The sequence below is a fragment of the Clinocottus analis genome, unplaced genomic scaffold (assembly GCF_023055335.1).
Source record: "Clinocottus analis isolate CAN_PGR_092001 unplaced genomic scaffold, fCliAna1.0.p SCAF_6, whole genome shotgun sequence".
NCBI lineage: Eukaryota > Metazoa > Chordata > Actinopteri > Perciformes > Cottidae > Clinocottus > Clinocottus analis.
The window spans coordinates 11,983,549-11,997,888 of NW_027176218.1; the positions used below are offsets into that span (position 1 = coordinate 11,983,549).

The 14,340-nt window shown below is 42.2% G+C and overlaps 1 protein-coding gene across 9 annotated transcripts in view; it reads right to left on the reverse strand.

Moving 5' to 3' along the window:
• shank3a (SH3 and multiple ankyrin repeat domains 3a) overlaps positions 1 to 14,340 on the reverse strand; it is a 127,239-nt gene that overhangs the window by 5,597 nt on the left and 107,302 nt on the right. For 3 of the 9 annotated variants that reach the window (XM_068603194.1, XM_068603196.1, XM_068603201.1), the window contains 8 exons: positions 14,010 to 14,134; positions 13,296 to 13,431; positions 9,966 to 10,046; positions 9,817 to 9,840; positions 9,303 to 9,430; positions 8,893 to 8,998; positions 7,630 to 8,156; positions 5,423 to 7,527 (listed from right to left, as the gene is read on the reverse strand). In XM_068603194.1, the coding sequence (XP_068459295.1) occupies positions 5,423 to 7,527; positions 7,630 to 8,156; positions 8,893 to 8,998; positions 9,303 to 9,430; positions 9,817 to 9,840; positions 9,966 to 10,046; positions 13,296 to 13,431; positions 14,010 to 14,134 (3,232 nt within the window). Of the gene's footprint in view, positions 1 to 1,385; positions 1,421 to 2,159; positions 2,212 to 4,663; positions 4,711 to 5,422; positions 7,528 to 7,629; positions 8,157 to 8,892; positions 8,999 to 9,302; positions 9,431 to 9,816; positions 9,841 to 9,965; positions 10,047 to 13,295; positions 13,432 to 14,009; positions 14,135 to 14,340 lie in introns of those variants that run through there. The other 6 variants (XR_011080116.1, XM_068603200.1, XM_068603199.1 and 3 more) reach the window with 6 other exon arrangements.

A 14,340-nucleotide genomic window follows, 5' to 3' on the forward strand; every position in this document is an offset into this window, starting at 1 on the left:
ATGAAGGTGAACAAAGTAAAAGTAATGAAGAAGAAGAAAAAGAAATCAAGCGTAGGGTTTTAAGTATTGACCGTTGTAAGTTTTTCTAAGGTTTAAGTTAGTGTAGACTTGAGGTTAATGATCGTTAGACAGACCAAGCTGGTCTCACATCACAGCAACATCAAAGCAGCAAACTGCACTCATTGGCTGGACTATCCGAGATTATTTATAGTCTTGGATTGAACATCTATGTACTACTTCATCATAATTATTCATATGTACCATAGGATTTAGTGTCACTATTTCAAGTAAAACATTAATTATACAAAAGGATTTATATGGTAGAATTTGAGAATAATATGTAAACATTTTCACAGGTCCATCTGACCATTACTGAAGTATTTTTCCTCTACTGATTTAAATCCAAATCTACTTCCTCTTTTGGCATACAGTATGCTTCCCTGAAGTGATCACTGTGACCCACAAACAGCAAAAAGATTATAACTAGATCATCATGTACAATTGTTGTTTTACATTGAAACTGCAGTAACCAAGCACTAACTTCCTATTTACAGAACAGAAATTCATACTTACAGACACACACACGCACATATTTCATCTATGGACACACACCTTTGAACCCACTAGGTAGTTGCACATTTATTGTCAAGGAAAATTACAGAGCAGTTCATTTGCTTTTTAAAAATTATGTTTATGAGATATAGTGTACAAATAAAACAGGTGACATTAATCACATCTGTTAAAGGCCCTGCTGCGAAGTACAGCTAACACTGCTATCAACGCAGTAAGTCAACCATTTAGCAACAACAAACCCAATCTTACCATCTGCAGCATGAAGAGGAAGAATTTAGGAATTATTGCCAGATTGTGTTCGTACAAACACAATCTGGCAATAATAATAACAACCAGTAAGAATCTGATGCTGCAACAACAGCTATGTCCGTATCTTGCACAAGTACAATACATGCTGGTTTATCTTCATGTTCACACTTGACTCTTTTTTGAAAAATAATAACATAAATTTGTCAAACAGTTTAAGTTTTTAAAATTAATATACTACTGATCTAATAGAGGAAAAGATGGTCAGAAAGGAGCAGAGGGATGGATTAGATGGATTTCGTTTGGCTTTGTGCAAGCAGGGTGAAGCAGAAAGAGGCCTAAATGTGATAAGAGATAATGCAATGGTGTCTGTTCTATTCATGCATGTTAGTGAGGGTCCTTTGTACGGGTGTGCCTCATGTTTTCCCGCTACTGCATGTGATTAGAAACTTTGATGTAAACTAAAGAGTGTAATGAAACAAAAGGTAGCCAGGCAGCGCTTGGCTGGGAAAATGACCAGACGACAGGGAGCCGACGGGTATGAGATGAGCTCCATGCGCACTTACACAGTCGTCCTGCCCTCCTGGGCGCACAGTCACTTCTAGACCAATCAGATCAGAGCAGCAGGGCGGAGCATGCAAGGTGAGCAGAGAGAGAGCAATGGGAGAGAATGTTAGCATCACTCCATGAGACGCAGCCTACCAACCAGAACTATTGTCTGCTTTAGCCAACTCTGCTGCCTTTGACAGGATTTGTGTGTGGGTGTGTGTGTGTGTGTGTGTGTGTGTGTGTGTGTGTGTGTGTGTGTGTGTGTGCATCTGACTGTCAATGTGTTGCTACATCCATGAGTTTGTGTGTGAGTGCATGTGATGGTGTTATTGATGTAAAGCATGACAAAGACAGCAGAGTAGGCTTCGGCACTGGAAGGTCTGACCAGTGGGCTACATGAGAGAGAAATGAGCACACTATTCACATATCAAACACTGCACAAACAAAAGAAAAAACAACAAACAAACAAATAAATAAACAAAACAGAAAAAAGGAGGGCACATGTCCCTTGACTTTTGTGGTTGATTTTGTATTCAGTCTGAATATATGACTAAAATATAGCTAACATATAAATTGAGAAGGTAGCAGTTAGACATTTACATGTATTACAGTTGTATCTGAGGACTGTGTGTTTTCTAGTCAAGGCACACATATCAAATACACTATTATATATATATATATATATATATATATATATATATATATATATATATATATATATATATATATATATATATATATATATATATATATATTCTATGTTGTTTTAGTGTGGTTTAAAAAAAACCTACAGTGTCCAATAAGCAAGACAGTCAGGGACCATGGCCATCCTCAACACAATCACTGAAAAACAAAACAAAGTTATGCAAATTACATAAAAAGAAGGAACAGAAAACCAAAAAGCACAGATGAAATAAAATGAGAACCACAGGTTTTTAAACCACTCAACGCTATGATACACTGCATGTGAACGAGGTGTATACAGAAACAAAGAGACAAAATACAGCAGCATGTGGTTTTTGAAGGGGTTGTTATGTGACACAGTGGATGGGGAAGGAGACGCAGTAACATTACAGTTAAGGGGAATGGGATGCCTATGTGAAATACTAAAGAGGGGATCAGGAAAAACAAACAGAGAGAGAGAGAAATAATGGTGTGCATGATCATTTTTGTCATAGCCAAAGGCTATCAGCGGTTGGGATGGATTTGAATGCACAATCTCAGGAGAGGATGAGTCCAATTCTGAGTGAGTGTTATGTAATATGTTGCGTTTGATATCATGGTCACCTTTTCCATCCAGGGATCACAATTTTTTTGTGAGATCAATGATTGATGGCTGGATTTGGCTCAATGTCACAATGTTCCAGGCTTTACATTGTCTTAAGTAAAAGGGATGAATGAACTTTTCCACAAAAAATATTTTGGTATTCGTAATAGTAGTTCACTACTGGTGAAGAGACGAGGCTGCAAACATGCAAATAATGTTTTTTGGAGGCAGAATAGTCTCTGCTTACACAATTTGCTTTCATAAAAAAAAAAGTTTGCCCAAATACATGACATTGCTGCATTGATGAAGGTGCTGGAGGTAAATTCCACATCAAACATGTCCAGAAGCAACAAAGACAAGTAGAAGACAAGAGTTACAAAATTCTGCCAAGCTCCAATGTTAGTCAGAATGAAAAGCCAAAACCTACTCGCCCAGTGGGGTCAAATCACTGGCAATATCTGGAAGCACAAATAAGACCTTGTGTAGAGGTCCAGTGTGTAAAACTCAAACAGTGGCGCACACAAATTACTTTGGGAGCGTTCATATCAGAGTATCTCAGCAAAATTGGAGCATGACTTCTATCTCTGCTTCTATCACTGCTCTTCTGCAGCATTTATCTCATTTGTGCTTGCAGGTACCGACAGTGATTTGACCCCATGTAGCCCTTCTACTGATCAATTCTTGCAAGCCTTTTCCTTTCATTGACGGCTATGTAAAACAACAATTGTGAAGGGCTGTAGTTTCAGTTGTGTGGAGTTGGTCAGCTCCTCCTGCCGATGTTAATACGAGAGGACTGCAAAAGAGTCGATGCTCACATCTTGTAAATCTTAGAATGTCTCCTCATATCTTTTAGCTCTTCATAATCAGCGGTGAACATGAAAGCAAAATGTTCCACCATCCTTATTCATATGAACAGAAATGAGGACAAGAGAAGAAGAAAGGAGAGGAGCAAGGCTTTAAAACGAGTCATCTAAAAAGTACCTTCAAACTCCAAAGCTCTTTGAAAGCTACATTCTGAGATACATTACGGTGAATGAAACAATCTCTGATAGCCCATTCGAATTAACATCAATTAGTGTCACTTTTATGGTAGAGTAAAACTGCAATGAACAATCAATAGTAGACAGCATTTGTTCTTACAACCTGCCAAATCATATAAAACACACCTGGGCCAAATCCTGAGTGGATCAAAACAGAAGACATTTATTTGACAGTGGCACCTCAGAACTTTCGACTAGCTCAAGATGTCTGTTAGTCGCATCATTAACATGACTGTCCATGCCAAGATCATGAAGGGGTGGTTTTAATGACACACCATTATAGTTCAATCATGTTCAAATACTTCTGAAAATACATCCTTAAATCTTTGAGGTTATCACTGATATAATGATAGGATGGGGGGCGACGATAAGAAGGAAAGATTCTGGTCTTATCAAAGTTATATCAGGGATGACTGCAAAGAAATGTGGATATAAGAATGTATTATGCATTATTTGAACAAGGACTGTTGAAAAAGTTGGAAGGGTGGCTACTAACAGGGTCAAAGGTTAGAACCCAACAGAGTATGTGAGATGAGATGAGGAGAGGCTTTTAGAAAGTGCATGCCTCCATGCCCTGCTACCTTGTTTGCACCAACAGATAATATATTACTACTACATCTGCTAACACACACACCCACACACAGACACACACACACACACAGACACACACACACACACACACACACACACACACACACACACACACACACACACACACACACACACACACACAGACCAGAGGCATACGTTGTACTACATCTCTAAAACCAATTATGTGTATTTTAAACATAGTACTATAGCCAAATATTTGCTTTTTTAAAATAAATTGTATGACAAAATACTATTTGAATGAATAAATCAGGTGATGCAAACAAGGCAACATAAGACATTTCAAATAAAATACATAAAACAAAATAAGGGTTGTTATCTTTCAATGGGATTAGTTGAAAGGCTTGTTCGGAAAATTAAAAAAAAAGCTTAAGTTTACCCTAGGGGTTATAACCTTAAGGTTTACTCTCTCCGGTGTCCTGACATCTGTAGAAATATAAAGGACTTCAATGTACCTTCAGGTATGGTGTGAAAACAAGAAACCCACAGATAATAGACAAAACAGCATTGTGTTTCAGATGCTTCAGATGATAGTCGCCGTGTTAGAGACAAGTTTGTGTTTGCCTCTTTTCTATGCTTCCAGTTTGCTTTTTACTTACTGATGTTGAAAACTTACTGTTTGACCACTAGAATGATACAGGACTTATTAACAATGTTGGTACACTAACATTGTCAGAGAAACTAATGCCAGCAATGCTGGTGACCTCTGAGCTTACCTTCACAGTGGACAAGCTTAAATATGGATTAATTTGCACGTTTTAGAAATGTGAGTAAAAACAAACCGTGCACTGATATATAAAACTTGAGGCTGCCCTCTTTGACTCAGCTTCAAACTTTCCCTCTTTCCAGAGAAGGTTTATGACATCCAAGACTAAAATAGACTCAAAATTGTTGTCTCTAAAATATGTTTGCTTTTAGATAATAAATGAAAGCCTCTAAAAAATAGAGTTACATTTTGGTAAACAAGAGAACATTTTTAATTTAAATTGTGCCGGTCACTGGACTTAAGATTGCTCTCTATGTCATCAACTGAGTAAAAATAAAAACACTTGTAATGATTACTTTTAACAAAAGTAATTGTTCTGGCACTCAGAGTTTAAAGCAGTTTTTCAGTAAATTGTACTATCTTTTCTCTTACCTGGCACCTGCCACAGGTGACTTCCTCCCCGGGTCATATGATGCTCCCATTGGTTCCTCTCCCAGTGACCTAGTGTCTTTATTTAGCTGCTGTAGTCGTGAACTGAGTTCCCCCATAACAGATGGTTTTGCTGCCTCATCTAAACCCAGGCCCAGTCCCAGTCCACCGAGATTGCCCAAACTCCCAATACCGAGCCCCACCCCTGGTCCACGAGGCTCCACTGGGTCCCCCCACAGCTTTGACCTCCGCTGGAAAAGGTAGCGCGGCTTGGTAGAAGCTAGCCCAGTCACTGAGGCTGAACCACCGACAGGCAGCCCAGCGCCTCCAGCTGCAGCGGCAGCCAGAGCAGCAGCCTGTTGTTGTGATAGCAGCTCGCTGTCAGAGCTCTGCTTCAGCAGAGGGTCCCTGAAGGTGACAGGGCCTTTACCGCCTCCTATTTGAGACTTGAGTCGGGGCTTAGGAGGCACTGGCGGCTTGTCGAGCACAAAAGTCTGTCCGTCGGCATAGGAGGTGTGCGTGGTGTGTGTGTCGGCAGGCTCGCCGCTTTCTGAGGACAATGTGGACATGCTGGAGACCGTGGAGACCGTGCTGGTGGTCTCGAGATGGTGGTCTCGCTCTCTGTCACTGGAGCTACGCGTGTCAGCCTCCTCCACGCCTGAGTCAGCCGCAGAGCCAGACTCGCCCACAGCCGGGGGCTCTAGAGGGTCGGAGGGCTTCCCTGAGACAACTGCTGCACTGGGTAGAGGTGCTGGTTGGGGAGGCTGAGGCTGGGCGGGTGTCAAAGTTGGGGTTGTTGGGGTAGAGGGAGTTTTGGGCACCGGTGTGGTGGGAGAGGAGGCCGGTTTAGTTGGGGACACTGGCATCCCCTGTGCCTGTGCCTGTGCGAGTGCCAGCAGCCCATTAGCAAACTCATCTGGCGGTGGAACAACTCCAATCTTTTGTAGCTCCTCTCTAGTTTCCTCATCACTGGAGGACAACATTGCAGGGGGCAGGGTCACTGTGTACGGATCCACATCCTCCTCAGAGCTTCCCTGAGCTAGTCCTTTCTCTTGGGCTGGACTGGCAGGACGCTGAGTTTGAGCCTGGGCCTGGAGCTGCGCCTGGGGCTGGGAGACTGTAGGACTGGGAGATTTAGCTCGTGGACTTGGAGATTTGCTGGGCTCTGTGGACGTTGGGGCAGGTGTCTGCTCTAGTTCTGAAACCACCCCGACAGCTTGGCCATTACTGGTAGCATGGACTATGATAAGCCCTGCTGTTTTCTGCTGCGATGTATCCATAATACTAATCAACATACTTTTTTTATCCTCTAGTCTTTTCTCTTCCTTCCTCTCCTCTACTCTGGCCTCCATCTCCTTTCTGAAGGATAAAGGTGATGGTGATGGGGTCCACTGTGGTTTTGTGGTCTGGGGAACTAAAATAGATGCCGGGGAGGATCCAACTCCATACCCCGCTGCCTTGGCGCTTTTAGGCGAAAAAGGGGGAGTTGTAGGTGCCCCTTCAACATGCGGAGACTCTTTGGTCTGAGGGTCAATGAAAACGGCCCGCTCTTGTTTAGTCCTAGGCTCTGGGCTGCCAGTTGGGGACTGGCTCTGGGAGGTCAGTGCTCTCTCCCTTGCGGCCAGCGCAAGAGCCAATGGAGAGTTGGGGTCCAGGGGCTTTCCCGTGAGCGGATGGATAAAGGTGGTCCCGGTAGGTGAGGGGCTCAGGGCCAAGGCAGGTGGAGGCAGCTGCCCCAGCTCTCTAGTGAGCATTCGTTCATCGATGGAGTGAGACTGAGTCAGAGAGGGGGAGTCAATGCTGGTGGTAGACGCCCCCTCCATGGTCCCAACAGAAAGGAAGACAGTGGATTTCCTCCGTTCTTCTAGGCGACGCTCACGGTCTTTCACTGCTCCAGCTATTGCAGCGGCGAAGGGGCCCTTACCCTGAAACATCATCTCTCCCTGGGCACGGATACGCTCTCGCTCAGCCATCAGCTGCTGCTGGTAGTAGTCTGCACGGCTGGTGTGTGTGTGTCCATGGGTATATTGGTGTCGTCCTGAGGGTGAGCTCTCTCTGGAGTGGGCAGCAGCTAAGGCCAAACTAGCTTTTTCTTGTGCATCTTCCACCTGCATAAAGACCCAAAAGAATATGTCAAATATGTCAAAGTAAGTAGGTGATTGAAAGTAAAGAAAATCTAAACAGAAGACCATCCCCGACATGTAACCTACCTGTAGTTGTTTAACCAGGGGACTTTTCTTCCTCTGGGGCTTGGTGGGTGTGTACAGTCCAATGCTAAATTGTCCCACATTGGCATAAGGGTTGTCAATAACCCGACCCTTCCTTTTGATTCGCTCAGGTGGAGTAGCAGCAGAAGGACGGGGAATTTCTGTAGGTTCTACAGGTAGATGTGAAGAGTCCTGGAGGATGATCATGGAGCGGGCTTTCTTCTGTCTCTCTATGTGTGTGGCCTGCCGGTGAGCGGCCTCATAAGGCAGGTCCAAGGAGGAGGGCTTGAAGCTGGAGCGTCCTCCAGGCTCATGGCCCTGACTATGGGTCCTAGATGGGGGAGGAGGGGGACAGAAGGCTGGGGGAGGACCAGTGTCTAGGTAGTAGGGAGGAGGAGGAGGTGCTGTTTGTGGTGGCGGAGGGATGGGATGGGGTTGTGAGTGCTCTCGGAGGCTGTCTGTCATAGAGGAGCTGCGGGGAAATCTGTGCTCGCCTGCAAGGGCAGACAGCCGGTCTTCCTCAGTGGCACCTGATGCGGAAGGGAAGAGCACACATCTTCTGGTGACAGGGAGTAAGCTCATGAAATTGGACCATTTTATACCAGCCTAGCAGGTCCACAGCTGCGTCCTAAAAAGTATACTGCAATGTATCTATCTGTAAATCTGTTATCTCACATTTAAACAAAGACTTGTAATTCTAACTGTTTGTTATTTATATTAACAATTAATTGAACATTAATTTTAAAGATTAAATTTGAGAACAAGGAAAATATGTTTAATAAAACAGAGTATCAATAATGTATGTATGTATGTATGTATGTATGTATGTATGTATGTATGTATGTATGTATGTATGTATGTATGTATGTATGTATGCATGTATGTATATAAAAGTGTGTATATATATGTATATATATATGTGTATATATATATATATATATATATATATATATATATATATATATATATATATATATATATATATATATATATATATATGCATAACTGTTTCTGAAAATATCCAATAAGCATTTTTTCACATCATTTTATGTAGAATATAATTGTTGGAGATTCATCTTCACTAATTTCTATTTGTTGTACTGTCTACTTGCTATTCTTTGTGGGTGCAATGATGCAATTTTACAAAAAAATAATGAAGTCTCATATATTTTCTACATGTCAATATATTTCCTAAAAGCATACTGCACATAAGATACACTATCATTCACCTTATTTGAATATGTACAGGATGGGTGATTGTTTTACCAAAAGACTTGGTCCTGGACATCCCCCTTGGTAGTGGTATGTGACCTCTTTCAATGCCTGGGTGAAGGCCTCCATGTAGAGTCATCCCTTGTCTCTCAAACAGTGACTGCAGCACAACAAAAAAAGATAATTTACTGTAATGAAATACAGTTTTATGCCTTTTATTAAAAAACAAATCTCATTAATCTTTCCATGAGGAACTGTACTTGTGCAGTGTACAAATACGACTTTAAATCTTCATTAAAACTCTAACATTGTATAGAAATACCAATCAAGTAGCACACAGCATATGTGTGTACAAGTGAGCAGTGTTGCATAACGCAGTATGTTATAAATCAGGTTAGGTTTGTATGTTTGCAAACATAGTAGTATATGCTGTCTGCCAGTGTGCTGTGTGTAGGTGCACTCACACTGATCTCTGCTGGTGTTATTCTCCTGCTGGTGGGCCTTTGTTTGACAGTAGCTGCTCTGTAATCTGCCTCCGAGGGCTGAGAACGCAAGATAGACTCCTGGGATGCCAACATCTCATCTAGTCTCTCTGTTGAGAAGGAAATGAGCCAGAACTAAATACTGTTAGACCGGGGAAACGTTGTGTCATCATTTCTGGCATTGCTAACACAGTAGGGATTAAAAATTGTGCTTAAGAAGGGATCTTCAAAATGTATCTATGCACTTAAACATAAGCCCATGCTCCATGGTATTGTTCAACATCTCAATACAAGTTCACTGGGTTTCATTGATAAACACTCGGGAGTGAGCACTACGAAAGGAAAGGGACAGAGAGACAGAAGGTGGAGAAAGAGAGTCTAAAGATTTCAAGTGTTCTGCTCTTCGGCTCGAAATCAACACTGCTTAATTTAATGCTGCAGTGATACATTATCTTTATGAAGTCAAGAGAGGTGTCAATTAGACCCTAAGACTCACCTCCTCTTCTCCTCCGAGCAGAAGCTTGGTGGGAAAAAGATAGCGTCAGCAAAGGAGGGGAAATGACGAGAACAAGGCAACAGAAGAATTGACTACTCTAAAAGTAAGGAGACACACCAAGTTTTGCATGCCAGCTATCTGGCACTCACCCAGTTCTTCCAGCTCAGCGGTCATAGACTTAGAGCGCAGTGTCAGGGTGGTGCTGGGAGCTCTCTTGGGTGGTGGGGGAGCTGTGGAAAAAAGGCATGGTGTTGAAGAAGAAGTTGAGGGCGATGAAGATCCTTTGGGTTTGCGGCTCAGTGCCCTCCTGGCTTCCCCCAGACGGCCAGCCCATCCTGTCTTCGCTGCTTTGATCTGGTCAAATTCAGACGACCTGGACGGCCCACACTTAGCCAGGACCTTGTTCAGGCTACGGTTGGAGCCCGACTTCTTCATGTTTTGCTCGCTGTTGGTCCAACAGCGTGTCAATTTTTCAGTCTGTCTCCAAGACTTTTCAGTTTTCTAGTCTTTGTGCTGCGAGAATTCGCCTCTGTTGAGAAGCCCAGAGGCAGTAAATGTACAGCTCAGTCCAGTCTGTAACATCCCTGGCTTTCTGAATCCTCCTATTACGCAGATAATAATATAATTTGTCTGCCACAATAGGCAAAATGGGTAAAATGAGCGTGGCAAGGAGAGGGAGAAAGTTGTCCATCTTACTTTTAATATGCTGCCTGTCTGGCTTACACACCGACTTACACACACATGCATTTCCTCCCACATGCGGGACCACATGCAGATACACAGAGAAACCTCCCTGAGGGAGGACATAATGAAATGTGGGCTTACAGACGAAGAGATGACAGTAAATTCTACAGTTAAGGAAAATGATGCGGTGCAGGCTTTATACCCCAAAGCCCATCGGAGCCTCCCTATCCGACTACACACACAAGGCAACTGGGCTGTTATCGTCTCACTCAAAGCGGTAAAACACATCTAAAATAGATCAGCTCCAAATGCAAACGAAAGAGTTACAGGCTTTAAAAAAAGCTTCAAATCAGGTTACAATAAACAGTGGCGGGCGTGTATTTCAGCATGTTAAGTCTGCAGTAACGACGTAATGCCATGCAGTCGCACACCGATTATGAAGCCACATACAGCAGCAGTCTCTACATGCTACAACAAACCCAAGTTTCTTATCAATCAGCTCACTCCATCCGAGATCGACCAGCTGGCACTCAATGCACTACTGTAGAGCGACAGATCTCTAAATCCCTCGGGTGCCCCAGCGCCTTACTAAAGCCCAACTATCCTGCTGTCGTCAGCAGCTGCAGCTCTAGAGTACGAACGCCATCCTGGGTACAGTCCATATCAAACATCTTCTTTTCCTCACCAGTCTGCACATTCTGGTACAGTAGCAGGGAGCAGAGGAGATGGAGGAGGATGGAGAAAGAGAGAGAAACAGAGTCAGAGGGAGAGAGAGAGATGCTTTTGCTGTAATGTAATGCTTAATTCAAACATGCAGTGTAGTCACCATGGCAACGATGGCAGTAGTGAGGCCCTAGCATGGTGCAGTGAGTGTGTGTTTGCCCGCAAGTCTCTCTCTCTGTGTGCGAGTGCATGTCAGAGCATGCGTCTGTGTATTTCTGCAAAGGAGCAGTACATTATGCAGAGTAATCCCAGCGGAGGAGCAGTGCGGCAGCACCGGGGAGTTCAACACGGTATAACATGTAAAAACTGAGACATTTAGGAGAAGTTTGAAACGGGAGTGAAGAATCACGCATCATCTGGTGTTTAGCTGTTTGGACAGTCTGAATCAGTCTGTCCGTCTTTTCCTTGATTCACAATAAAGGGATCTTACTCGCCATTGTCGTTTGAGTCCTCACTCGACCTAAACCTGCCCAACATCCGTGGTCTCAGCGGCTCACACGCAAGCAGCGACACGCAAAGACAATGCAACATGGAGATGAACTACTGAGTTAAAGGCACTCCAAATAAATGCAATTACTTGTACATTTTCCAATGGTGGAATACATCAGCCGTAAATGCCTTTGTATACTGACTGTAAGTAAAACTAATTAATTATGTTGAAAGAATATATCGACATTTTGCTTTCACCTTGACAGTGAGATGAGAAGACTAATACTTCTCTACTTTAATTTAGAATCCAAAGACTGGAAACAAAGGGAACAGCCAGGCTGGCTCTGTCCAAAGACAATAAAATCTACCTCGCAGCACCTCTGAAGCTCACTAATTAACACATTCTTGTTTGTTAAATCAATAAAAGAAAAAAGATGATATCTTTGTCAGAACCAAAAACAGAGTGGACACCCAGAGTGTCCTCTGGTTGGCTGGCAACGCCTCACAACCAAGAAATAGTCTGGCACGTAATCCCTCACAAAATGTTGTGCTTTGCTAAACTAACCAGATGCTGCCTGTGGCTTCATATTTAGACAGACCAAAATTAGAATGAAATGTATTGTCTCATCTGAGAATGCTTTCCAAATTGTCAAACGGTAAAGCTTTAAGAAATTCTGAAAAGTGAGTGAACTCAATCCACAAAGCTCTTAAAGAAGGTACTCTGTGTATCATCAGTTAAAATGCTTTTTAAGAGACGGGCATTAGGAGAGATACAGTCCAACAGATATAAAGTCAACAGGGGTGAGAGAGAGAGCGAGATATATATATATATATATATATATATATATATATATATATATATATATATATATATATATATATATATATATATATAGAGAGAGAGAGAGAGAGAGAGAGAGAGAGAGAGAGAGAGAGAGAGAGAGAGAGAGAGAGAGTAAATACCGTAAGGCACTTAAGTGGCATAATTTAGTTTAAACAATAAAACTAGGTCAAACCTATTTTTTTTACAGTTTCTGTATCTCAATAATCGCAAAGGACACACGCACACACACGCACACACACACACACACACACACGCACACACACACACACACACACACACACACACACACACACACACACACACACACACACACACACACACACACACACACACACACACACTCCCGAGGTCATAGTGCCAGAACTGTGTGGGAGCTGAGTAATGGCGAGCTTTGGTTGACATGGAAACTATAAATTTACAGCAGAGAAACGTGGTCGAAATCACCTCGACAACAGAAAACACACTTCCCGATTCCTCTGTACATGAAACCAACTTGCACGTCTCCATTACAGTTATACATTATTATATATTATAAAACTCATAATCAAATAATATAGACATCCTATGAGAAATTCAGTGTAAAGCTAAAATCCCATAAAGCACCCAATAAACTGTAATACAGCCATTACTATATAATTAGTAAAAATATTGTTACATTTATATATATATATATATATATATATATATATATATATATATATATATATATATATATATATATATATATATATATTATATAGACATTTGCTACAGTTCAAATGTGAATTAAACACGGAGGAGCTCATCCTTTGGTCTTTACCTTTCTTGCGAACAACTTCCTCCGACTCAGGTTTGCGTGTCACAGACACCACCTTCATCAGCAGCCTGTTTCCCCCCTGCCGGATCAAGGACACCACCTGCTTATGGCCCACCTTTACTACATTTACCCCGTTTACCTACGACAACACACGCACAAAGACAGAATGAGATATATGTCGACACAAGTGCAAGTGTTTTACAAATCTGCAAATAGTTATCCAATTCTGTTCAATTCAGGTGGAATACTTCACAAATTGCAAATCGTGTATATTTTGTATCAAGCAGGATCTAATTAATAAATAAAAAAAATGAAATACAAAACAATTAAATTACAGCTTTGCAGTTGTATACCTCCACCAACAAGTTGTAGTTTATGTTCATGTCTGTCCAAAATGTTAGCGCTTCATAATTTTATCCTATTATACATTTATCATCATTAGCGTATGAATTGTGAGATAACAGTAACTTTTATGAGGTTGAATTGACTGGATGGAGGGACAAAAGGATGCTTTCTTTCTGGTGACGGCCTCAGCTTTTTGTAGCTTCACATACGAGCTGCATGTATTTACACATTTCTACAAACCCTCATTGCATCAAATCACCATAAACTGTACAGAGTCCTGCTGTCGTTCGAGTGTCTGTTCAAGGCCAGCAGCAGTCTGTTCACTAATGTGATACAGCAGGTACACATAAGGAGGCAAGTGTCTTTAATTACCTCAATGAGGAAGTCTCCTGTCCTCAGACTAGCCCGCCAGGCCACTCCCTCCACGTCCACAGACTCCAGGTACTGAAGGGCAGGAAACGCTGGGGTCGGGGTGAACTCCTCGATGGGCGTCTCGGCTGAGGTGAAACACAGAGAGAAAACCTTCTCAGAACAGTTTCGAAAAATATGTAACTTCCTTTGATTTCTTTTGGTTTTCTAGTAAATGAGATTGCCAAGGACCACAACAGGATCATAAACAGAACAAAAGAAGCTTTATTGGCCATGTGTGTGTACACAGACTTGGAATTTGACTCCGGTTACACTTTGCTCTCTTCGTACATTT